Here is a 26,673-nt window from a genome sequence, read left to right as displayed (position 1 = left end):
GGCAGTTAGCATCTGGAACATACTGCCTGAGTGCATGGTGCAGAGAGACAGAGCACTTGAATCACCATGAGACAGAAGGGTTCAGACCAAGTGCTGGTAAATGGGATTAGTGGAGATGGATACTTGATGGTTGGCATGGCCATGGTGGGCTGAAGGGCCCGTTTTTGTGCTGTATGATCCAAGAAACAATAAAACCTCTTGTGATTTTAATTTTATTAAATTAGTCAATGAAGGTAAAAATAGGGAGAGATATAAAGTGGTCATTTGATTCACGACTGTATGTTTTACACTGTTTGCAGCATTAACATCTACCCCGTTCTCTCTTTGGAATTTAGATTCAGGATGTCTGTTGAGCAGAATTTACAGATATGTTCAATGTACCTCTGAAGGAAAACATCTACAGGGCTATGGGGAAAAGGGCAGTGTGTGGGACCACCAGGCTCAGGGGCAGCTTCTATCCCACTGTGATAAGACAACATTTGAAAGATATTTGGACAGCTACATTGATATGAAAGGTTTAGATAGATACAGACCAAACACAGGCAAATGGGAATAGCTCAGGTCGACAATTTGGTCAGCATGAACACGTTGGGCTGAAGAGCCTGTTTCTGTACTGTAGCACTCTACGACTCTACTTCCTGCATACCTGGTCACCAGGGACAGGTAACACAGGATGAGCATTCCATAGGGCCAAGCCCTCCTGCTGTGGATTACCCTCGAATTACCTTAGTACTCTAAACTAAGGGAAGCAACTAATTACACCGAGGGCTTTATTCTACTCTAAGCACAACCTGCTACAGTCCTAAGTCCCCACCTGTACTTTTACTTAGAGAATTAGAGCAATAAAGAGAGGAAGAAATAACCATCTGTTGATACTCACCAATCACCCTCTTCACCAAAGCCCACACTCTGAGTCCACTGCGCTCCAGGACCACTGACTTTTTTTTAAAGAAAAGCATGCTGTGCTTTCTCTGCCTGGCCTCTCATCACTCAGACAGCAAGAGACCAGTCAGCTGAGATCGATTGGCCTCAATTGAAAAGGTTACACTTACTAAAGGGGCCCTCTTATGGTACCTTGTTTACCTGGAACTGCGAGCTCCAGCTAAAATCTTCTGGCCCACAGGAATTAACTGAAAAAGTTACCAGCTTTGACTACTAAAATGTAGGATATACCTGAACTGAAAAAAAAGGCCTACCACCCACCAGACCCTTCACTCTGAGTCCGCCGCACTCTGAAACCACTGATTTTTAAAAAGATCACTTGTCAATCTCAGTGGGAGCAAGCTTGACCTTAGCTTCATTCTGGGTGGATTTTGTGTTGTCACTGTATGCCCACCCCGCTTCCCATTTGTTGGTGTATCGAGTAGTTACTCTTAAAGAGAAAAGATTTGATGTTTCAGGCTGTGACCTTCTATCGAAACTGCCTTTGTCACTGGATGAGAGGTGAAAAGTTATGTGGCGGATTGACTCAAGTGCTGTGCCCGTATGCAGAGTGATCTAATCGGTGGAACTGTGACCTGTGGCCTGAGTTCCTTCATTCGCACAGAGTGCTGCATAACACAATGACTTTTATTTTTCAGATGGATGTCGCCACACCGAAGGAGGACAATGGCGATTTTGTGTACTGTCTCTCAAGGACTCGGAATGACCTGAGAGCTCGTTACGATCCTTACAATCTACAAGTTGTTCCGGCAAAAACAGCCCAATCCTATAATCCATACTGGACAATCAGTTCATCCCATGTTTCCAAGGTAACAGAAATGGTTGGTCTTTCAGAAGTCACATAGCTCATTTAATACATTAGTGTTCTTTACTGTTTGTACACTCTCACCTTTCTGAATGTAACACTGCTGCAGGTTACAGGTTCAGGGCAATGTTCAAGGTCCAACCATATTTGAAGACCTAAAAGTTCAGAATTATAGATGAAGACAGGGTCTTCATTTCCACTTGCAAATTGTCAGATGATGAAGCAGTCCTTGTCTGCATGCAGCAGAATCTAAACAATATTCAGATATGCACTGATAATTGGCAAGTAACACTTGAACTACCAGAGAGAATATCTCACCATAGTGTCATAGAAACACAGAATCGTACAGCACAGAAACGGGCCTTCACGGCCCACCTTGTACATGCTGACCGTGATGCCTATGTACGCTACTCCCATTTGGCCCATGTCCCTCTACTCCTTTCCCATCTATCTGTTCAAATGCCTTTTAAAGACTGCAATTGCATCTGCCTCTACCGCCTTCTCTGGAAGCTCATTCCGATAATCACCACCCTCTGTGTGAAAAACTTACCCCTTTCCTTCGACTTTCTCTCCTCACACCTTAAACCTGACTCCCTAACCCGAGAAAAAGACTATCTATCCTATCTATGCCCCTCCAAATTTTATAAACTTGTATAAGGTCACGCCTCAGCCTCCTACATTCCAATGAGAATAAATCAAGTCTATCCGATCTCTCCTTATAACTAAAGCCCTACATTTCAGGCAACATCAGAATCAGAATCAGGTTTATTACATCCTGGTGAACCTCTTTATTGCTACCACATCCTTCCTATAGCGTGGCAACCAGAACCGTACACAATGCTCTGTGTGGTCTGACCAATGTTTTCTACAACAGCAACATGAGGTCCCAACTCTTATACTCAATGCCTTGGCCTATGAAGGCAAGCATATCAAATGCCTTCTTAATTACTCTAGCCACCTGCGTTGCCACTTTCAGGGAGCTATGCAGTTGAACCCCAAGGTCTCTCTGTAAATCAAAGCTCCTAAAATGCCCGCCATTTACTCTGTATGTCCTGCTGGAATTTGACTTCACAAAGTACATTATCTCACACTTGTCTGGATTAAGTTCCTTTTTCTCCCACTCCCCCCAACTTTCCAGCTGATCTGTGTCCCACTGTATCCTTAGACAACCTTCTTTGTTATCTATGACTCCACCAATTTTCATGCTGTCTGCAAACTTACTCATCAGAACCCCTACATTCTCATCCAAATCTTTTATATATATTACATACAAAGGTCCCAGCACCGATCCCTGCTAAGTATCATTTGTTACAGACTTCCAGTCAGAAAAACATCCATTCACCGTTACCCTTTGCTGCCTATCACCAAGCCAGTGTTGGATCCAGTTTGCCAACACGCCTCAGTCCCCCTCTATCCAATGTCATTCTGATCTGGACATATCTCAGTGGGAATAACTCTTCCTACCTAACAACACACAAGAGCAGCATCAGGAAGGACTGCAGTGATTCAGTGAAGAGGACTACCAGCGTGGATTTTTTTAAAGGTGTATCATGTTTGACGAACTAAGTCACAATGATGCAGCTGGTAGAGCTGCTGGCTCTCAGCTCCAGCGACCTGGGTTCAGTCTCTGCACATGACCCCAGGTAGAGTTGGACAGTAAATGCTGGCTGTTCCAGCAATTCCCACAGCACATAAATGAACAAAAAAATAGTTCTGCTTAGAGAAGAATTATGAGGTACCGGAGAGTTAAAATGGCCAAACACCAGTTGTGTGCTATATGAAAGGAAGGAGTGGGTCTGCTTGTAAAACACTGACATAGGCATTATCAGCTGAATCAGACCCTCCTGTGCTGTTTGATTCTAGATACTGAAACTGCCATCAATGCAGAGCTGACTCACGGGCAACTGAAAGAAAATGATAGATCAATGTTGGACAGTGCTCCTGTCATGACGTTCCTCCTGAAGCATTAGCTTTTTTTTCATAAATTAGCTATGGCACAGGAGACCATTCAGCCAGGCAAGCCTATGATAGTACCCGTTAGAGCAATGCCTTCAGCCCACTTTCTTGCTCCTTCCCCAGGTCCCTGCAAATTATTCTCTCGTGAACATCCAAAGCCCTGCTTCTTTGTTGTTGCCTACGCCCTACACCAGTATGTTCCTGATTGTAACTGTTCTCTGAATAAAAAAAAAATTTCCTCACATCCCCTTTGTATCTTTTGTCCAAAATTTTATATCTGTGTCTTCTGGTCCTTGAATCATCTGATAACCTTTCCTCAATTTACCTATCCAATCCAGTTGTGATATTTTACTCCTTTGTAAATCTCCCTTCAACTTTCTTTGCAACAAGGAGAACAGCTGCAGATCAACTGAAGACATCTTTCCTCTCCTGCTGTCTTGTTACCAAACAATTGCAGTTGAAATCTCTTGTACCTGGAACCAATCTAGGATTTGAAAAATCCATGCAGATGGCATCTACCGCATTCCCTTCATTAACCTTCTCTGTCACTTTTCTATGTGTCATATTACAAATGTCATATTTCCCTTGCAACATAGAAGGCCATTTCAGCCCACCAAATCTCTGCTGGTTCATTGAGCGATCCCATTCCCACACTTGTAACCTCTTCTTCCCAGATTCCCATCAGCTCCCCCAGATTCTACCACTCCCTACACACTAGGGACAATTTACAGTGGCCTATTAACCCACCAACCCGCACATCTTTGGGATGTGGGAGGAAACTGGAGCACTCAGAGGAATCCCACATGGTCACAAGGAGAACATGTAAACTCCACACAGTCAACAGCCGGAGTCAGGATTGAACCCGGCTCTGACACAGCAGCTCTATCAGCTACACCATTCTGTTGTTATCTCATCAGAAAATTCGGTTATTTCATCAAACATAATATTACTTTAAAGAATCCATGCTGGCAGTCCTTTATAAACTCAATTTTCAACCTGAGCCTTTCAAGGTTTTTCCTGATCATTCCTTCTAAAATCTTTCCTGTAACTGAGGTTAAATTGACTTGCATGCAGTTACCAGCATGTTAGGAGATTATGGCGAGCATTTCTGCGATCTCCACACTCACCTCCCTCAGGATCCATCACATTTGGACCTGGTGACTTGTTATATTAATAACTTCAACCAAATGTATCCAGGTTTGCTGTTGAAGCACAGCTGCTGGGTAAATGAGCTTAGAGGAGAATGTGAAAACTCTGCAAAACCTACCATTAATAAATCTTCTGAAGCCACTTCTTCTCAATTCCCAGGAAACATGCCATCAGTTCAGTCTCCCTAGTTTCTCCAGTGCTTTCTCTTTATGATTATAATTGTTTGAAGTTCCTAACAATCATTAGACCCTCCATTTAAGCTACATTTATTATGTTTTCCACAGTGGAAACAGATGCAAGATATTAAAACTTAAGCCATTTCTTCATCCCCCTAATGCATTTCTTGTCATTTTCAGTGTGAGACCCACATTTACTTTTGTTCCTCTTGCACTCTTTATATGATGGTATCGTTCATTGCTTATTCCTGTGTGTCATTCTCTAGTGCATTTGTGTATTATCCCAACAATTTAGGGCCCATTTGCTTTCAGTGTGACTTGAACTCTATTGTTGTAAGTCTGCCATGTACTAATGAAAATATAGAGTTTGAATAGTTTCACACATAGTCTGAAGAGGTCAATGCAAGGTCTTCTGCTTACCTTCAGAAAGGCTTTCCTAATAATAACTGTGTTCTTTATTATTGAGCAGAAATTTCTACACTGAATATTCAAGATGACACATCTATTAATGCTCAGGGCTTTTCTTCTGTTACAGGAGCGTGTTATTAACAACCCCCTTGTGTGTGGTAAAGGTTACTGTTCCAAGTTCCCCACAAACCTTTTAATTCTGTCAGACAGTTGCTTCTGTTTTGAATTCAGTTATTAAAAATCTGCCTAGTTGACTACAGTTGATTTGGGAAAAGGTTACATGAAAGACTGCAGTTATTGCTAATTGCACTGGGTGTTGGTTGTGCAACCTATTGACACTGTAAAGTCTTATTCAACCTGTTCACCTGACAACAGTTATAATGTAGCACCATTAATCCCTTTTGGCTGCGCATTGATGCAGGGTTTTGACCCGAAACGTTGACAATTCCCTTCTGCCCTCAGATGCTGCTCGACCTGCTGAGTTCCTCCAGCAGATTGTTTGTTGCTCCAGATTCCAGTATCTGCAGTCTCTTGTGTCTCCCGTGAACAATCTGTGCTGACTTCACTGAGAGAAGCCATCTCATCCCATTATATCTACCCATTGTAGAATTCCACTGGTCGGAAATGCAATATTCTGTGTTTCTCGGACCTCCCTTCTCTTGTTCTTGCTAAACCCCAAATTCCCACTCCAATCTCCCCCCCCCCCCCACTGTACAGAAATCAAACTTTATTTACTCTCTCCAGCACCAGGACTTTGAGACTCTTGATCCCTTATTACCCTAACTCTTTCTGTTCTCCCCAGTACTTGGACTCTGCCAATTCACTGAGACACTTCAGTTGGTGATAAAGAAGTGGTTAGATTTTTCAAGTGGATGTGCTGAACTTAAATGTGTTTTAAGTTTTTGTCAAGATTGTGTTCAAGAGGAAGATGATTGAAAGATCTGGTAGCATTTTTGTTATGTAATTGGACTGGTAACTCAGTGACCTTGATGAATAAACCAGAGGCAAGCCTCCCCTCCACGGACTCTGTCTACACTTCTCACTGACTTGGTAAAGCAGTCAACAATCAAAGACCGCTCCCACCCCGGACATTCTCTCTTCTCCCCTCACCCACCGGGCAGAAGATACAGAAGCCTGAAAGCATGTACCACCAGGCTCAAGGACAGCTTCTATCCCGCTGTTATAAGAATATTGAATGGTTCCCTAGTACAATAAGATGAACCCTTGACCTCACAGTCTACCTCATTATAGCCTTGCACCTTATTGTCTGCCTGCATTGCACTTTCTCTGTAACTGTAACACTTTATTCTGCATTCTGCTGTTGTTTTCCCTTGCACTACCTCAATGCACTGTTGTAATGAAATGATCTGTATGAATGGCATGCAAAACAAAGTTTTTCACTGTACCTCGGTACGTGTGACAATAATAAACCAATTTACCAATTTACCAGTATCAATAACCTTGACAATGAAACTCCTGGGCTGTCATAAAAAGCAATTTTGTCAAGAGAAAGAAATCCTGAGCCTGTCTAAACTCAGAGAGGTGTGAGTGCTCCTTAGAGACACAAGAGACTGCAGATGTGACAAACAATCTGCTGAAGGAAACCAGTGGGCCAAGTAGCATCTGTAGAGGGAAAGGAATCATCAAGGTTTCGGGTCGAAACCCTGCATCAGGACTGAGAGTGGAGAAGGGGAGATGGCTGGTATAAAGAGGGAAGGGGGATTGGTGAGACAGAGGCCAGAGGTGTTTGGTAAACCAGGGGGTGGAGGGGTGTTGAGCGATGACAGGCAGATCGAGCCAGGTGGGAAGGGGGAGGGGTGGACTTGGGAGACATGATAGATGGGGGCAGACAGTAAAAAGAGGAAGGAGCCCGGAGGGGATGAGGGTGAAGGTGGAGAGAGTGGCTGGAGGATGATGAGCAGGAACACAAAGTCTACCAGTGCTGGAATCTGATAAATGAGGAAGGTGATAATGGGAACCATTAGGGGTGAGGTGAAAGGCAGGTGGAACCAGATGGAAGAGGAGGTTCAAGAGCTGGTGGGTGAAATGTCTGCGTACTAGGTGGGTGGAACCAGGAGGGGAGGGGGAATAGGTGGTGGGGTCTTGGGGGCAGAGGTGTGTGAGGAAGGGGACAAAAATAGGGGGACCTGAGGAGGATCAGAAGAGAGTGGGGTGGGGGGGATTCAGGGATGATTACCTGGAATGATTGGTGATTACTCCCTTAACTGTCCTCTGACATGGCATAGTAAATTACTGAGTTCAAGGGCAATCGGCCAACAAGTGTCGTCCTTTAAATGAATAACAAGCCATTTCTCACGGCTCTGAAGGCTCCATCCTTGTTGTTCCATCCTTTGTACCTCCAGTTAACCTTACAACATGATTATACAACACCGTTTACATTACTTCTCTTTAAGTTACCAGTTTATTTCTAACTTTTCCCATTGGTTTGATTTTCAGGTCAGCTCCCTGACTGAAAAAGATGGGATAGAAACCATTTCGGTATCGGATTGGTTGATGGAACGATATCTTTTCTACAAGATTCATCAACTGCCTGTCTTTGTGAAGTTCAGGTTGGCTGTCACAGAATTCATCCAAATTGTTGTTTGGGTATCATGTCAAAGGCTGTGGTCTAAACATAGCTGTTTCCTAAGCAGGGCTCTGCATAACTGAAGCATAACTTTCATCCCCTTGTCCTCTAATTGTGAAAGTCAGTGTTTCATTCACCTTTACAACTAGGACAGTTTTTAACAATCCACATAGATGGATGTGGTTAGGAAAGCTTGGAGGATACATTTGTTTATTAGCACACATTTGTTTATGAGGCACACAGTACAAGATTGGGAAGGTTAAGATGGAGCTGTAGGAAACAATAGTTAGCCTGCAGCTGGAGAACTGTGTGAAGTTCTGGTCACCACATTCTGGAAAAGAACATTATGGCATCAGAGAGGCTGCAGGGGAGATTTATGAGAATATTCCCAGGAGTAGAAAATTTTAGCTCTGAGGAAAGATTGGCTGGACTGGGATTTTTTCGTCTTGGAAGAGTTGAGATTGAGAGGAGATTTGAAATGTATAAAATAATAACGGACTCAGAAAGAGTGGATAGACTTAGCAGAGAGGCCAATAGCCAGATCTAAAGAAATCAGTAGAAGGATAAAAGGGGAGATGAGGAGAATTTATTGAGGACTGGAACATTGAAAGGTTGAAAGGTATCATCCACACGAGGTCAAGATCGAGTTTATTGTCATATGCACGTGTACATGTGTGCACAGGTACAATGAAACACTTACTTGCAACAGCATCACAGGCACATAGAAGCACCATTCACAAGAAAAACATAAATTAAACATAAATTATACACAATTTTTACACGAACACAATGAGAACAAAAAAAAGTCCATTTTAGTGCAAAATGATCAAAATGGTCATAGTGATGCTAAACTGTAGTGATTAGGGCTTTGGCAGTTGGTTGAAGAACAGAATGTCACAAACCACAAGGTGTAGGCCGTCAGTTTGGTCGTGGAATCTGGATGGATACCTCTTCTTAAATCACCAAGGACACAATGTTTGATGAGCTTCTTCTGTGTTGATTTCTATGATTTTCATTCTGTGCATTCTTGAATTTATCTGAACCGCCACTGCTTCTGGATTTTCACCATTTAGAAATTACTCTGTTCTAGATTTTGTGGAACTGAAGAGAATATCCTCAGATATTTCAACATTGATATCCATTTGAGGTCCCCAGTGAGGCTAATATCATACTTTCCTGTCTTGGAACAAACTCAGTGGGTCATGGACAGTCGACATTTTGGGCTGAAACCCTGCATTAGGATCAGATGAAGGGTTTCAACCTGAAATGTCGACAATTCCTTCCCCCCACAGGTGCTGCTCGACCCGCTGAGCTCCTCCAGCAGATTGTTTGTTGCTCCAGATTCTGCCATCTGCAGTCTCTTCTGTCTCCACTTTCCTGGCTTGGGTCAGTGCGTGGTTCTATGGGCTCTAAATGAAATCTAGGCTCACAGTCCCATTGCTGCACTGAGAGTGTTCTTGCTGTTGTATGGCCTCTGCTGCATTACCGAGGGAGACCTGGGCTATTGGAGAGACAGTCCTGGGGAAGAGCTGCACTCTCAGCTGGGCAGTGCTGAGGGTGTGCTGCACTTCCGGGCCATACTGAGGGAGTGTTGCATTGTTGCAGGGGCTGTATCAAGGGAGAAGTAATGCGGATGGCACAGTCGTGTAGCTAATAGAGCTGCTGCCTCCTGTCCTCTGGTGCTGTCTGTGTGGAGCTTGTATGTTCTCCCTGTGAATGTGTGGGTTCCCCCTACATGCTCCAGTTTCTTCCCATTAGTATTGTGACAAAGATTAGACTCAGTGGTTTCAGGAGCAAGGAACATTAGGCAAGTCCACTGTGTAAGAAGCCCAGAACGGGTTATAACCTGTGACTCCCTGCCATCAGTCTGCCTCTGGAAATATTAATTTGCTTCTTAGCCTCTCCCGAATATGTAAAGTGTTTTAATTATCTCTTTATCCCTCTCAATATTCATGATTCCTTTGATGTGAAATCAAATTAGTTGTTCACACTGCAAGGTCCCATAGACAGCAATTTGGCAAATGCCCAGCTGATCTGTTTGCACTGGTGTGGGCTGAGGGACAAATACTGGCCTAGAGACTAGCAGGACATTCCCTCCACTTCCTCAAATGAGGGGAACATGACCATTTCAATCTACCTTTGCTGCAGTGTTTTACGTGAAAGTGTGGCACTCTCTCAGGACTGCACTGAAGTGGCAGACCAGACTGGGTGCTCAGGTTGTGGAATGGGTCTTACACCACTTAGAGGAGACAAACTGCTGTCATCATTCCACATTGCTACTGAACAATTGACAACGCAACAGCCTCTCCCTTGATTATATGGTTGAACTCTCAGTGGTGGGAGAGTTCCTCCATTTTGCAGTGAAATGAGAACAATGCAGAGACAAGCAGAAGCACCACTTTGCAGGAGAAGCTAGATAGGTCCATGAGGGAGGTTAGATGAGGAAGGATCAGCAGTGCTACACAGGGCAGCTGTCATGCTATCAAAGGAAACGTTGCACAAGCTACAGAATCATTGCGATCCATCAGCACAGAAAGAGCCCAACTCGGCCCTGTTATGGATTAGGTTACTACTTGGTGAATGTCCCTTTAAGATATAGTACAGTTGTGTGTGTGTGTGTGTGTGTGTGTGTGTGTGTGTGTGTGTGTGTGTGTGTGTGTGTGTGTGTGTGTGTGTGTGTGGCGTTATTACAACAACAGGAGATAACGGCGTGCTGACGTTTTGGTTCAGTCAGAGTCAGAAGGAGAGAGAGGAGGAAGAGAGAGACACTGTCTTCTGGTCTCTGTATCGATGGATGAAAAACAGTAACTGTGTCTGTCACCATAATCCACGTATGGATTTTTGGAATAATCTGGTGGAGTCCACTTTGTCATTAACCTGTAGTGGGAAACAGGTATTTGTGTGGACGGCCACGTTCCGAATGCCTTTTGGGGTGGCAGATACTTTGGAATAAAACAGTGGAGATTATCAGTGACTGAGGTGTCGTATGGGTTCCATCGTGGAACATTTGGATTTCGTAATGTCTCTATTCTCTCTCTACATTTTCTCTTCAGTCAACGGTGGCTTTGCAGAAGCCTTTGCTCACGGTTCACCTTATGGCTTGCTGAACTGAACTTGGAGAACTATTCCTGGACTTGGAGTTTGGGTATTTGCCACACACACACTTTGAGTTTAGTTTTGGGGGTTATTGTTTAATATCTAACACTTTTACTTTCAACATTCTAACATTTTTACTTTTATTTTTTCTTATTATCATAAATAGTTATTAATAAAATAATTTTTAACACTTATACATGACTCGGTGTGTTTCTTTTGTTGCTGGTATGTAACAGCCCTCATTGGTTGTGTCGGCTCTTTGGAAGCACGATTCGATCTCATGTCCCAGCATTTAACACACAACCCTGCAAATTAGTGCTCTTCGTGTCCAAACAACTCACAATAGTGGGCTCCATATCATTACCACTGTCCAGGAAAACATCCCATGACTCAAAATGCAGCACAGAAAGTTTGTCCAGAATGTGAAGTATTAATTGGGGTTGATTTTAAATGCACGTGCCTGGCAGGAACTGATACAATGTGCAGTTAAGAATAACCAGATTATTTGCTCATGCAGATTCAGATCTTAACTTGGAGGAACTCAGTGGGTCGAGAGGCACCTGTGGGGGGAAAGGAATTGTCAACGTTTTGGGTTGAAACCCTGCAACAGGACTAAGAGTGGAGAGTGGAGAGGGGAGATGGCCAGGATAGAGAGGAGTGGGGAGAAAGGAGTCCGAAGTGATTGGTGAACTGAGCAGAAGTGAAAGATGACAGGCAGATTGTGCCAGGGAGGGGAGGGGAGGAGTTGGGAGACAGTGGCAGGTGGACAGTAGATGGAGGCGGATGGAGCGAGGTGGGAGGAGGGGAGGGTGAAGGTTGGAGACAGCTGCTGGAGGGAGCTTCCTCCAGCAGATTGTTCGTTGCTGCAAATTCTACTATCTGCAGTCTCCTGTGTCTCTGGTTCATTGATGTTCTTAAGGGAGGAAATTTGCCACATGAGAGTGTGTTTGACTCCCCCGTGCCCTCTGGAAAGGACTGATGCCATTTACACCTGGATGGCACCATGGCATCATTTAACTGGGACCTGAGAGTGGAAATGATCACAGTTTTCCTGCTGGGAAGAAGCACGCCAGCAGTAGATGAGAAAGTCCCTTTTGGCACCCTTAAACTCCACTTCTTGTGAGGAAAGTCTCAACCTCCCCAGTTCTACACTCCCCAAGAGGCCTTCCTGGAATTTTTCTTTTGCTTCACCCTCGCCACTCATCTGGTTGCCAGCAGGCACTCTTCGTCTCTCCAGGCCTGAACGATGCAGCAAGTAGCAATTAACCAACCCAAGAGGTTAGAATAACCTGAACCTGATGTTGCAGTGATAACTACACTGCAACACCTCTGCGTTTTTCAATATATAGGTGCAGCTTGGCTGAAAGGTTCATGAAGCAGATTTTAATAAGAAAGCAGGTCTTGCAGAAAGGATAAAGTCCAGTGAAAGATAGTCAGATGTCAGGGTTTGATTTAAAGGCAGGGTATTGGTTTTGGTTTATTATTGTCACTACAGTGAAAAACTTGTCTTGCACACCGTTTGTACAGATCAATTCATGACACAGTGCATTGAGGTAGTACAGGGTAAAACAATAGCAGAATACAGAGTAAAGTGTCACAGCTACAGGGAAGTGCATTGAAGTACAGGGCTTTTCTTCTATAATTTTAGGATTACTAATGTCCTGTTTGTAACCAATGTTTTTCCAGAAAATGGAAGGCTTTCAATGTTTGGAAGGTCAATGTCCGCAATTCGAAGACCAGCAGCAGTAGGTATGTTGGAACACTAATGGTTCACAAAATGTTAAGACAGCCTATTTCACTGACACTCATGGCAGGCACGGTAGTGTAGCGGTTAGTGTAACGCTATTACAGTGCCAGTGACCTGGGTTCAATTCCAGCCACTGTCTGTAAGGAGTTTGTACGTTCTCCCTGTGACTGCGTGGGTTTCCTCCGGGTGCTCCGGTTTCCTCCCACATTCCAAAGGCGTACAGGTTAGGAAGTTGTGGGCATGCTATGTTGGCGCCGGAAGCGTGGCGACACTTGCGGGCTGCCTCCAGAACACTCTACACAAAAGATGCATTTCACTGTGTGTTTCGATGTACATGTGACTAATAAAGAAATCTTATCTAAATTAGTGAACAGGGTGCCAATTTAACTCTTTCACAACGCAACTCGTATCCAGTTAGTGGATATTAAATGTTAGTTCTTTCTCCTCCTGCACTCAAGACACTGATGGTGTTGGGGTGTAGTTCCTTGAGAGGCTCCTTCATGTTTCACACGTCTGCGGGCACTGTCCATTTGATGGTGAAGGTAGCGTGGGCATGGGAATAGCTCGGGTTGGTGTGGAGTGGGGGAGGTGGGCAACTCCTTGTTTTACCCAACAGCCTTGTATTCTCATATAGAAGGGGGCAGAGCTGTTGAGAAAGACTCTGAATAATTTCATCCTCCCTAATTTGTAGGTACATTACAATCCTCCCTCACTGAGCAGGAGATCAACAGAATCACATTTTACAGCACAGAATGAAGGCTTTTGGCCTATCACCTAATGCCTCTCTGAAAGAGATTTAAAGTCATACAGCACAGAAACAGGCCCTTCAGCCCAACTGGTCCATGCCGACCAAGCTGCCCACCTAAGCTAGTCCCATTTGCCCGTGTTTGGCCCATGTCCCTCTAAACCTTTCCTATCCATATACTTATCTAACTGTCTTTTAAGTGTCATTATTGTACCTGGCTCAACTACTTTCTCTGGCAGCTCATTCTATATGCCCACCACCCACTGTGTAAAGAAGTTGCCCCTCAGGTCCCTTTTAAATCTTTCTGCCTCACCTTAAACCTATGCCCTCTAGTTTTTGGTTCCCTTTCCCTAGGAAAAAGACTGTGCCCGCATTCATCCTATCTGTGCCCCTCATGGTTTTATACACTTCTCTGAGTTCACCCCTCAGTCTACTACATTCCAAGTCCTTGCCTGCCCAACCTCTCCCTATAACTCAGGCCCTCGAATCCTGGCAACATTCTCGTATGTCTTCATTGCACTCTTTCTCTCAGATCTAATGCTCTGCCCTCTTCTGTTCAGCCTGTAGTTCCATCATAATGAGAAACCATTATAGAAAATTATCAGGGGCCTAGATAAGGTGGAATGTCTTTTTCCCAGGGTAGGGGAGTCTAAAACTAGAGGGCATGGATTTAAGGTGGGGGGGGGTGGGATTTAAAGGGGACCTGAAGGGCAAGTTTTTCATGCAGAGGATGGTGGGTATATGGAACGAGTTGCCTGAGGAAGTGGTAGAGGCAGGTACGGTTACAATGTTTAACAGACAGTTGGACAGGTGCATGGATAAGAACAGTCTAGAGGTATGTAGGCCAAATGCAGGCAAATGGCTCTTGCTCAGATAGACACCTTGGTTGGCATGGACAAGTTGGGCTGAAGGGCCTGCTTCCATGTTGTATAATTCTATGATGACTCCATTTACCCCCATTCTCATGTACTCTCTTTAAAAGACCTACCCACTTACCCCCATTCTCTTGTGCTTGCTACAGAAAGACCTGCCCACTTACCCCCATTTTCTTGTGCTTGCTACAGAAAGACCTGCCCACTTACCCCCATTTTCTTGTGCTTGCTACAGAAAGACCTGCCCACTTACCCCCCCTCCCTCCCCCCCCCATTCTCCTGTGCTTGCCTTGGAAAACCTACAAGAACCATACACCACAGATACACTATTAGGTTAATTGTGCCCCTGCCAGCTCTTTGAAAGGGCTATTCGTTTATCCAAAGGGTCAGCCAGGATCAGGACCTCGCCATGTCCCCACAGGACAAGAACAACCCACCCACTATCTCTCTGAACCACTCAGCCTCGGCTATCTTTATCGAGTCCTCCAATAGGCCCGCTTCCTGGATGACACTGGTGGTGAGAACTTTGTCCCCGCACCTCCAGGACCTGATTTGCACTTGTTCAGTAGAGTCCTAATGAAAACAAATTGACAGCAGAAGGTGCTGGAGCTACTTGGCATCTCTCGTGAAAACCCCAGCCAGCTGATCCTTCAGTAAAGTGCCAGCACCCTCATGTTCCCTCAGTATGAGCTGTGAGAAACATTTCATTTCCAGTATCCGTGGTATTTTTGCTCTGTGCCATCTGATCCCAGTGGGTGTTGAGCAAAGGAAGAAGGGAAATTTTACTCAGAGAGAGTCTCAGCTTCCCTAGTCCTGGGTGGTAAGTCGGTTTATTATTGTCACATGTACCAAGGTACAGTGAAAAACTTTGTTTTGCATGCCATCTATACACATCATTTCATCACATCAGTGCGTTGAGGTATTGGTATTGGTTTATTATTGTCTTGCATACCGATCGTACAGGTCAATTCATTACACAGTTCAGTTACATTGAGTTAGTACAGAGTGCATTGATGCAGTACAGGTAAAAACAATAACAGTACAGAGTAAAGTGTCATAGCTACAGAGAAAGTGCAGTGCAATAAGGTGCAAGGTCACAACAAGGTAGATCGTGAGGTCATAGTCCATATCATTGTATAAGGGAACCGTTCAATAGTCTTATCACAGTGGGGTAGAAGCTGTCCTTAAATCTGGTGGTGGTATCTTCTACCCAATGGAAGAAGAGAGAATGTCCTGGGTGGGTGGGGTCTTTGATTATACTGGCTGCTTCGCCAAGACAATGAGAGGTAAAGATAGAGTCCAAGGAGGGGAGGCTGGGCTGAGTCCACAATTCTCTGCAGCTGCTTGTGGTCCTGGGCAGAGCAGTTGCCATACCAAGCCATGATACATCCAGACAGGATGTTTTCTATGGTGCATTGGTAAAAGTTGGTGAGAGTCAAAGTGGACAAACCAAATTTCTTTAGCCTTCTGAGGAAGTAGAGGCATTGGTGAGCTTTCTTGGCCATGGCATCTATGTGATTTGACCAGGACAGGCTGTTGGTGATGCTCACTCTCAGGAACTTGAAGCTCTCAACCCTCTTGACCTCAGCACCATTGATGTAGACAGGTGTATGTACACCGCCCCCTTTCCTGAAGTCAATGACCAGCTCTTTTGTTTCGTTGACATTGAGGGAAAGGTTGTTGTCATGACACCATTCCACTAAGCTCTCTATCTCTTCCTGTACTCCGACTCACTGCTGCTTGAGATACAGTCTACAACGGTGGTATCATCTGCAAACTTGTAGATGGAGTTAGAGCAGAATCTGGCCACACAGTCATGAGTGTATAGGGAGTAGAGTAGAGGGCTGAGGACACAGCCTTGTGGGGCACCAGCGTTGAGAATAATCGTGTCGGAGGTATTGCTGCCTGTCCTCACTGATTGCGGTCTGTTGGTTAGAAAGTCAAGGATCCAGTTACAGAGGGAGGTGTTGAGTCCTAGGTCTCGGAGTTTGGTGACAAGCTTGCTTGGGATTATTGTATTGAAGGCAGAGCTGTAGTCAATAAACAAAAGTCTAATGTAGGTGTCTTTACTGTCCAGATGCTCCAGAGCTGAGTGTAGGGCCAGGGAGATGGCATCCACTGTAGACCTGTTCCGGCGAAAGGCGAATTGCAGTGGGTCCAGGTTGTCTGGTAGGCTGGAGTTGATGCGTACCATGACCAACCTCTCAAAGCATTTCATGATGGTGGATGTCAGAGCCACTGGTCAGTAGTCATTGAGGCATGTTACCTAGTACAAGGGAAAACAATAACAGAATGCAGAGTAAAGTGTTACAGTTACAGAGAAAGTGCAGTGCAGGCAGACAATAAGGTGCAAGGTCATAATGAGGTAGATTGTGAGGGGACTGTTCAATAGTCTTATAACAGTGGGATAGAAGCTGTCCTTGAGCCTGGTGGTACGTGCTTTTAGGCTTTTGTATCTTCTGCCTGATGGGAGGGGGGAGAAGAGAGAATGTCCAGGGTGGGTGGGGTCTTTGATTATGTTGGCTGCTTTACCGAGGCAGCGAGAAGTGTAGACAAAGTCCATGGAGGGGAGGCTTTTTTTTTGATGTGCTGAGCTGTGTCCACAACTCTCTGCAGTTTCTTGCGGTGTTGGGCAGAGCAGTTGCCATACCAAGCTGTGGTGGAAAGGTGTATCTTGGTTTAATTTACAGTGAAATTGATTACGGTAGTGTAGTGGTTAGCGTAACGCTATTACAGCGCCAGCAACCCACATTCAATTCCGGCCACTGTCTGTAAGGAGTTTGTATGTTCTCCCCGTGTCTGCGTGGGTTTCCTCCGGGTGCTCCGGTTTCCTCCCACATTCCAAAGACATATTGGTTAGGAAGTTGTGGGCACGCTATGTTGGCGCCGGAAGCGTGGCGACACTTGCGGGCTGCCCCCAGAACGTTCTACGCAAAAGATGCATTTCACTGTGTGTTTCAATGTACATGTGACTAATAAAGATATCTTATCTTATCTCTTATAAAACACCTTGGGGTTACACAGCATCTATAATTTAGTTAATTACTCCAAGGTGCCTCTCAGAAGCATTATCAGACAAAATGTAACACCAAACTACATAAATATAGATAGAAAACTGTGAAAACTCACAGCAGGTCAGGTGGAATCTGTGAAGAGAAAACTGGAGTGACTTTTCAGGTCAGTAACCCATCACTTGAAGAGATTAGTTCCCAGGAATTAGATTGCATCTCGTTTTGGTGCATTGAAACATCTTTCTGTCTTTATATCATTATGGTGGCACAGTGGCACAGCTGGTAGAGCCACTGCTTCACAGCACCAGAGACCTGGGTTCAATCCTGACCTTGGGTGCTGTCAGTGTGGAGTTTACACGTTCTTCCTATGACCACCTGGGCTTCCTCCAGGTGCTCCAGTTTCCTCCCACATCCCAAAGATGTGCAGGTCAGTAGGTAAATTGTCCTGAGTGCCCTGGTAAAATCTGGGGGGAGTTGATGAGAATGTGGGGAGAATATAAAATGCAGTTAGTGTAGGATTAGTGTAAATGGGTGGTGATGATCATCGTGGACTCGCCGGGCTGAAGGACCTTTTACCATGCTGTATCTCTCTATGACTCCATGCTGAACGCTAGTGTCAATTGTGAGCCCCGCAGCTGCCAAGAATCATGGCATTCACCATCTTCTAACTCTTCTCATGATCCAGTTTCCTCCCACATTCCAAAGACGTATGGGTTAGGAAGTTGTGGACATGCTATGTTGGCGTCGGAAGCGTGGTGACACTTGCGGGCTGCCCCCAAACACTCTACACAAAAGATGCTTTTCACTGTGTGTTTCAATGTACATGTGACTCATAAAGATATCTTATGGAGCTTTGAGATCTAATTTATGTAAATAATACTGAAACTTGCATTGCATGACGATGGGTGAGTGTCTGATGCTGGGAAAGTGTCAGACATACAAGGATTACAGCCGGAAGTGTCCGGACCACTTTTAGGATTGGCGTGATTTCACCTGAAAATGATCAAAATGATTTACTTTTGGATCATGTAGCTCTGAATGGAACAGCATTATGCCATGCAGTTCCTGGGCATGTGACAGGGACCAGAAGCTTGTCCAAGGGGAGGATTTTAAGAAGCATTTTAAAGAAGGGTGGAGAGCTTTAGGGAGGGAGCATCAGAGCTTAGAGCAGGTCTGCCAGTAGTGGAGCGATGAAGACTAAGGCTGATCAAGGAAGCACAATTAGAAATTGTAGATGCTTCAATGGTTGGAGGACTGGAGGATGTCACAGAGTGGAGCAAGGCCTTGGAGGGACTGAAAACAAGAATGAGTGAAATTGTTTAAGATTTCTCCTCACAGCGGATGGGAGGTTAAGTGTCTTTCCCAGGCCTGATTGTTCATTGTGTCTTTGGTTGCCAGAATGACTATGGTGAAGCAGCTGTTTTTTGCCGATGAGATCTTCCTGCGCTGCCTGTATTATGTCCAGGCATTGTGTGAAGCCGCCAGCTCAAGCAACGGAGGTCTAGGAACTGGAGAGAGTGCCATTGTTTTTGTGAAAGTAAGTCTGCTTACTATGTTGTGGGGTTAAAATTAGACAACTGAATTACTGCTCCAAAGATTCCCCGGTCCTCTCCACAGTGAAAACATTCTGCATCCACTTGGCAATATTTCCCATTTCCGCCCCTGCTTCCATTACTGAAATTGTTACCCAATCTTCATCACCTTCAGGCTCAGCTATTCCACTGGTGTCCCGGCTAGCCTCCCATTGGGTAATCAGACCTCTGTCCATGTCCTAACTCACACTATCCTGTCAGTGATGCCTCAAAGTTAAAATTCTTATCGAGTGTTTGGCTGCTGTATAAACCTCGGAGATCTTTGTACTCCTCCACCGTTCTTGGTCATGGAACCCCAAGCAACAGTCTGGGCTCTAACCTCTGGAATTCATTTCCTAAGTCTTTCTGTCTCTCCTTTAAAGATGCTCCTTATATTCTCCCTCTTTTATTCTCAGTGGTCCTACATAAGTGTTCAATGTTGAATTCTGTACTTCAAATTCCTACAAAGACTTGTGACATTTTGCTATGTTAAAGGTGCTGTACTAACACTTTCTCTCTAAATCAATTGTGAATACCTCGAGGGAAAATTCAGATGGACTTGTTACTTACAATGACTACAGAAGGAGGCCATTTCGTCCACTGAGTCTATGCCGGATCCCGGGGGAACAATCCCATCAGTACCGGTCCCCCTCTTCTTATTTTCCTGCAATCTTTCCTCCCTCCCATGCCCATCAATTCTCAACGTAGAACAGTACAGCACAGGAACAGGGCCTTTGGCCCACGATGTTGTGCCAATCTAATTAAACTAGTAATTAAATGCCTAACTAAACTAATTCCTTCTGCCTACACAATGTCCATATCCCTCCGTTCTCTGCACATTCATGAACCTGTCTAAGAGCCTCTTGAACACCACTATTGTATCTGCCTCCCCCTCCGCCCCTGGCAGCACATTCCAGGCACCCACCACTCTCTGTGTGAAAAAAACTTGCCCCACACATCTCCTTTAAACTTATCCCCTCTCACCTTAAATACATGCCCTCTAGTATTAGGCATTTTGACCCTGGGAAAAAGATACTGGCTGTCTACTATGCCTCTTGTAATCTTATAAACCTGAATCATATCTCCCCTCAGCCTCCGCTGCTCCAGAGAAAACAACCCAAGTTTGCCCAACCTCTCCTCATATCACATGCCCTCTAATCCAAGCAGCTCTTTTGATTCTTTTGCCACTTAGCTACATAAGGGGTAATTTACAGAGGCCAATTAACCCAAAACCACATCTTTGGGATGTGAGTGAAAACTAGGAAACACCCATGTGGAGACCCAACAAATTCCATCCAGACAGCTCCCAAGGTGAGGTTTGAACCTTGGATCCTGGAGCTGTGAGGCTAATGGCTGTGCTAACATGCTGCCCTAAATTTGTATCAAGCATTGAGCCCTCCCTGTCACACACCCTGCATCATCTGCAGGTGGAGGATCCATCCAGCCGTCTGTTCTCCAGGCACTGCCTGAGATTTCTCTGTGAAATGCTTCATCAGTGTTTTCTCTTTCACTTTCAGTTGGACAGAAATAACTCCTATTCCTGCGAGGAGTTTGCCAAAATCCAGAGTGAGCAGCGTAAATATGCACTGAAACAGCTTTGCGATCTCAGATACAAGATAATTCAGTCTGTCAAAGAGACCTGTTTGCAGGTGATTTCCCAACCACTGTCATCCTCCCTGCCTGGCTTGTACTCAAAAACCTCTCACAGCTGATGGGATATTTGGGGAGAACACCACAGATTTACAAGGATCTTGCCAGGACTCGAGGGCCCGAGTTATAGGGAGATGTTGGGCAGGCTAGGACTGAGGGTGACCTTATCGAGGTGTATAAAATCATGAGGGGCATAGATAGGGTGAACGCATGCAGTCTTTTTGCCTGGGAAAGGGAACCAAAAACTAGAGGGCATAGCTTTAAGTTGAGAGGGGAAAGATTTAGAGGGGACCTGAGAGGCAACTTCTCCACACACAGGGTGGTCCATATATGGAAAGAGCTGCCAGAGGAAGTGGTTGAGGCAGACACAGTAACAACATTTAAAAGACAGTCAGATAAGTACATGGATAGAAAAGGTTTAGAGGGATACGGGCCAAACGCGGGCAAATGGGACTAGCTTAGGTGGGCACCTTAGTTGGCGTGGACGAGTTGCTTGTTTCCGTGCTGTGTTACTTTATGACTTGATGACACTGTTAGTGTACAGTGTCAGAGCCAGCTGTTGAACTGTAAGCATCATCTAGAGTCCCTGGAGGGAGAACACCATTGTCAACTCTCCTCATGGTTATTTAATCTCAATAGGAATTGACTATTCAGCCCATTACATTGTTTTACCATTCTTGTGTAATGTACTGTACTCCATTTGCTCATCTTTGCTCCATTCCCTTAACCAACAAGGAGGAACTATGTACTTGTACCCTGAGGCCTCTCTGTTCTACAACACTCTTCAGGGCCCTACTGTTCACTGTGTGAGTCCTGTCCTGGTTTAACTTAACAAAATGTAACGGTGTGGATAAAGGGGAAAGGAATTGGTGTTAAGGTGGACATTAACACTGGCATAGACAAGTTTTGATAAATGGCTTGTTTCTGTGCTATGTAAAAGCTGTGGAAATTTCAATAAGGAGTGTAGAACTTGAATTGCTAACTGCAGTAGTAGAAAAATAGCCAGAGCAACTCGGCAGCAGCAATCAGGATTTGAGCAGAGGACATGGCAGAAGTCCCTTATCAGAATCAAGCTTTGATAAATAGTCTCCATCGTTCCTCCTCTCCTTGCCAACTTCTAGCTTCACACCCACATCCACTGCAGCCGGCGCAGGGCTGAGTGAGGGGCACTAGCGCCATCCTACACCATCCAGGTGGAATTGGTGGCCCGCTGGTTGGGACAGCTCTGTTGAACGTGCCACACTTACTTGTAGGTGTGGCACAGTGCCCCAGGACCAGAACAGATGGCAGGTTGTTCCCTTGAAGTGACCACAGAATTGTCCTGTGCCCTCCTCCTGTGCCAACTGTATAAAGAACTGACAGCAGAAGGGGAAGACATGCCAGAGGATGCTCTCCTGAAGACTGAGTGGGATTGGGGAATCCCAACCTTACCTGCCCAGGTGGTGCAGGTGAGGGAGAAGGAGCTCACTAGAAATGAAGGGCAAGATAAAATGACTCAGTGTATAGTGGTCAGACAAGAAGATAGTGACACAGTGAGCCCCTTATTCAGGACGGGGATGCTGCTGCCTTGTTCTCCAGGAAAATACAGCCTTTCACTAGACTTCAAAGATTGTGACAATCTCAGCCCTTGCCTTTGGACATGCTTCTGTTGTCGTATTCATTCAGCAGTTCAAGTGACATCAGTGTGGAGAAAACCAGTCAATGTTTCAGGTCACCAGAACTAGAAAAGTGAAAAAACACAAGTGTGTTTAATTTGCAGGTAGGGAGACGGGTGGAGAGAACAGAGGGAATGTCTGCAATAGGGTCCAGACCGAAGTTGTCAAGGTAACAGTCACTTTAAAAAACAGTGGTTAAAGACGAGAGGAAAAAAAAACAAATTGAAACAGAGATGTACGGCCATATCTGGTTTCAGCTTCCTGCAGTGATCTAGCGATACCTAAAGTAAGCTTGAGAGACAGCAGCTCATCTTCCATCCGGGAACATTGCAGCCCTCGGGACTTAATATTCAATGAGGCATCAGTACTGAGAGTGAAGAGGGGAGATGGCCAGTGTAAAGAGGAGAGGGGCAGTGGTGTGACAGGAGTCCGAGGTGATTGGTGGACTGAGGAGGGGTGAAAGATGACAGGCAGGTTGCGCCAGGTAGGGGAGGGAAGGGGTGGAGTTGGGAGACAGTGGTAGGTGGATGATAGATGGAGGTAGACAGAGAGAGAGAGAGGGGGGAGGGGGAAAAATGTGAGGCAGATGGAGCGAGGTGTAGGGAGGGGAGGGTGAAAGTTGGAGACGGCTGCTGGAGGGAGATAAGCAGGAAAAGGGCCAGCAGTGCCGGAACCTGATCAGTAAAGGAGGTGAGAATGGGAACCACTAGGAGAGAGGTGAGAGGCAGGTGGAACCAGCACCAGATGGGGGAGGGGGTGGGGGTTGGTGGGCAGAAAACCTGTAGCTGGTGGATGGAATCAGGAGGACGAAGGGAGCAGGAGAAGGTTATTTGACCTCTTGAGCCAATTTGGCCACATATTATTGCTAAACTTTTATGTCAATCCCACTTTTCTGCCCAATCCCACTTTTCTGCCCAATCCCATATGTCTGGATCCACCAAGTATGCACAACCTCCTGGGATACAGAATTCCACTGAACAAACCCCTCATTTGTCCTAAATGACTGGTGTGTTGTGTAATCCTCCAGTGAGAATGACCAAGCATTTACCCCAGATACGTTCCCTGCTGAACCATCTGCATTTTCTCAAATGAACACCAAGGTGGAACTTGTGATTTATGCTTGTCGTTTCCTTGCTCCCGAACTCTGCAGAAAGCCACAGCAGCAGGATTCAGCAAGTTATTCACAGCAGAGCCCAGCGATTTGAGTGAGAGGCCGACATTTACCGAGATTGTGGAGTCAAGACCCCTCCTCATGGTGTTCATCAGGTTCCTGAAGCTGGTGGATCATCTCTTCCAAGGGCTTCTCTGCCGACTGGTGAAAACCGCAGTCCGGCTATTACTTAAAGGCCTGACTGCTTCCTACGCAGTGACCTCAACAGATGCAAGAAGGAACGAGGAGCTGCTAAGGTGAGCGCTTCGATCTCACTGACCTGGTTAGGCAGTGCAAGAAAGAACATGGAACCATTGGGAATTGGAACTGAGGGAAGGAACATAGGAGAATGAGGGGCAAACTTATAGAAGTGTTTAAAATAATGAGTGGCATAGATAAGGTGGACGGTAACAGTCTTTTCCCCAGGGTAGGGGAGTCCAAAACTAGGGGGCATGTTTTAGGGTGAGAGGGGGAAGATTTAAAAGGGACCTGAGGGGCAATGTTTTCACGCAGAGAGTGGTGAGTGTATGGAATGAGCTGCCAGAGGAAGTGGTTGGGGCAGGTACACTAGCATCATTTAAGAAGCACTTGGATAGGTACATGGAGGGGTGGAACTTGGAGGGATATGGGCCGAACGCAGGAAATTGGGATTAGCTGGGTGGGCACCGTGGTTGGCATGGACTCAATGGGCCGAAGGGCCTGTACCTGTGCTGTATTGCTCTATGACTCTATGACTAAGGGTGTCCCACAAGGAACTGAACTGGGGCCTCAACTAGTCACAGCATTCATTAATGACTTAGATGACACAATAGAGAGCCATATATCAAAGTTTGCTGTTGACACAAGGACTGGTGGCATTGGTAGTCCTGCCGGGATCACAACATTTCCAAGAGTCAATGATAAATGGAGTGAGCAGAGAAAGCTCTGGCGGATGAATTTCAATGCAGCTAAGCATAGGTCATCTATTTTGGACCAAAGTATGCTGTCAACCCTTCTTGTGCCCAAAGTATCTAGAGTGTTCAAACTCCCGAGCATTGCTTCCCTTAAGAAATTCAGCCGTGAAAACCAGATTTTGAAATATAGCTATAATGCAAAATTATACTGTAAAACTAAAAGAAAAAATATAGAACTTTATGCTTAATCTCATAAAAGTTTGAGTTCATTATTAACATTTTAACAATATAACGTAACATAGATTTAACTACTTCTTTAACATTATGACATTATAACATGATCTGTCAAATGACTAAAAGTTAATTGAAATTAATTGTGTGATTTTAAGAAATAATCACGTTAACTGTAATTTAAGGGCATTGTTAAATAATATTGGAAACCAATATCGTTGAATAGTGCATAAGGAAAATACTGCCTTGAGAAGAGGTGAAAGAAAGTGATGGAGAGAGAGAGTGAAGGGTACGAGGAGAGGTGAGGCAGGTAGAGGCAGCGAGGCTGTGAGAAGAAAGGTGGGAAAGGGGGCAGAGAGAATGTGGGGGCAAGGGAGTGGGAAGTAAAGACTGGGAGGTGGAGAGAGGAGATGGGGATTTAGTGAGAGAGGGAATGAGGTAAAAGAGAGAAAGGGAGGAGGGATAGAAAGGGATTGGGGCACAAGAGGGAATAGGGGATAGAGAAAGAGGGAGTGGAGGGTAGAGAGAATGAATAAAGATATACAGAGAGGGGACAGGGGATAGGATAGGAAAGGGAATGGTGGTAGAGAGAGGGAGCAGAGTTACCTGCTATGGAACATTCCCCTGAAGCTAACCCTTGCGGTGACTGGTCTGGAGAGAGAGCGAGAGAGAGAGAGAAAGAGAGAGAGTGGCGGGGGGGGGGGTAGAGAGAGGGAAAAGAGAATGGCAGAGGGAAAGGTTCTGGTTCAGCATTAACTTGTCCCTTTTCACTGATGCTGCTTGATTTTATAACTACTTCTTATGTTTCAGATTGAAGACTCTTCATCAAAATCCTTCATCTGAACTCACAGTCATAGAGTTATACAGCATGAAACAGGCCCTTCGGCCCAACTCATACATGTGCCTTCCCGAGCTAGTCCTATTTACCTGCATTTGGCCCACATCCCTCTAAACCTTTCCTATCCATGTACCTGTCCGAATGTCTCTTAAGTGTTGTAATTGTACTCACCTCTACCGCTTCCTCTGGCAGCTCGTTCCATATTCCCACCACCCTCTATGTGGAAAACCTGCCCCTCAGGTCCCCTTTGAAATATGCCCTCTAGTTTTAGACTTTCCTACCCTGGGAAATAGACTGCGACCATCCACCTTATCCATTCCCCTTATGATTTCATAAACATCTATAAGGTCACCCCTCAGCCTCCTATATTCCAGGGAAAACAGTCCCATCCTTTCCAGTGTCTGCTCATAACCCAAGCCCTCCAGTCCAGGCAACATCCTTCTGAATCTATTCTGCACCCTCCCTAGCTTAATGCCATCCTTCCTATAGCTAACCGACCAGAACTGCACACAATATTCCAGTTGCAATTTCACCAACGCCTGGCACAGCTGTAACATGATGTCACAGCTCTTGTAGTCGGTGCCCCGACTGATGAGTACCAAACTTGCCAAATGCCTTCTTCACCACCCTGTCCACCTGTGTTACCACTTTCAGGGAACTGTGTAATTGTACCCCTGGGTCTCTGTTCTACAACAGCCACCAGGGCCCTGACATTCACTGTGTATGCCTAGCCAGGTTCATCTTCCCAAAATGCATCACTTCACACTTCTCTGAGTTAAATTCCGTCTGCCGTTGCTTTACCCACTTTCCCAGTTGATCTAGATCCTGTTGTAACCTGAGACAACCTTCTTCACTGCCCACTACACCACCAATTTTGGTGTCACCTGCAAACTCACTAACCACGCCTCCTACATTCTCATCCGAATCATTAGTATATATGACAAACAACAGAGGACCCAGCACTGTATTGGTCATAGACCTCCAATCTGGAAAAACAGCCCTCCACTACCACCCTCTGACTCCTACCACCAAGCCAATTTTGTATCCAATTGACTAGCTCACCGAGGATCCCATGTGATCTAACCTTCTGGACCAGTCTACCATGCGGGACCTTGTCAAAGGGCTTGTTAAAATCCATGTAGACAACACCTATCGCCCTACCTTTGTCAATCCTCTTCATCACCTCTCCAA

At 45.3% G+C, this 26,673-nt stretch overlaps 1 protein-coding gene across 1 annotated transcript in view; it reads left to right on the top strand.

Moving 5' to 3' along the window:
• Nucleotides 1–1,562: 1,562 nt before the first annotated feature.
• Nucleotides 1,563–26,673, top strand: part of LOC127575532 (dynein axonemal heavy chain 6-like) — a 277,640-nt gene continuing 252,529 nt past the window's right edge. Inside the window, exons 1-5 of the mRNA XM_052025464.1 lie at nt 1,563–1,751; nt 7,894–8,006; nt 18,893–19,031; nt 20,583–20,714; nt 23,521–23,777. Coding sequence (XP_051881424.1) covers nt 1,563–1,751; nt 7,894–8,006; nt 18,893–19,031; nt 20,583–20,714; nt 23,521–23,777 — 830 coding nt within the window. The remainder of the gene's footprint in view (nt 1,752–7,893; nt 8,007–18,892; nt 19,032–20,582; nt 20,715–23,520; nt 23,778–26,673) is intronic.

This window comes from Pristis pectinata, chromosome 10 (genome assembly GCF_009764475.1).
Source record: "Pristis pectinata isolate sPriPec2 chromosome 10, sPriPec2.1.pri, whole genome shotgun sequence".
In the NCBI taxonomy this organism is placed as follows: domain Eukaryota; kingdom Metazoa; phylum Chordata; class Chondrichthyes; order Rhinopristiformes; family Pristidae; genus Pristis; species Pristis pectinata.
Note: the sequence above shows the minus strand (reverse complement) of the source record. Positions and strands in the feature narration are given on the sequence as shown.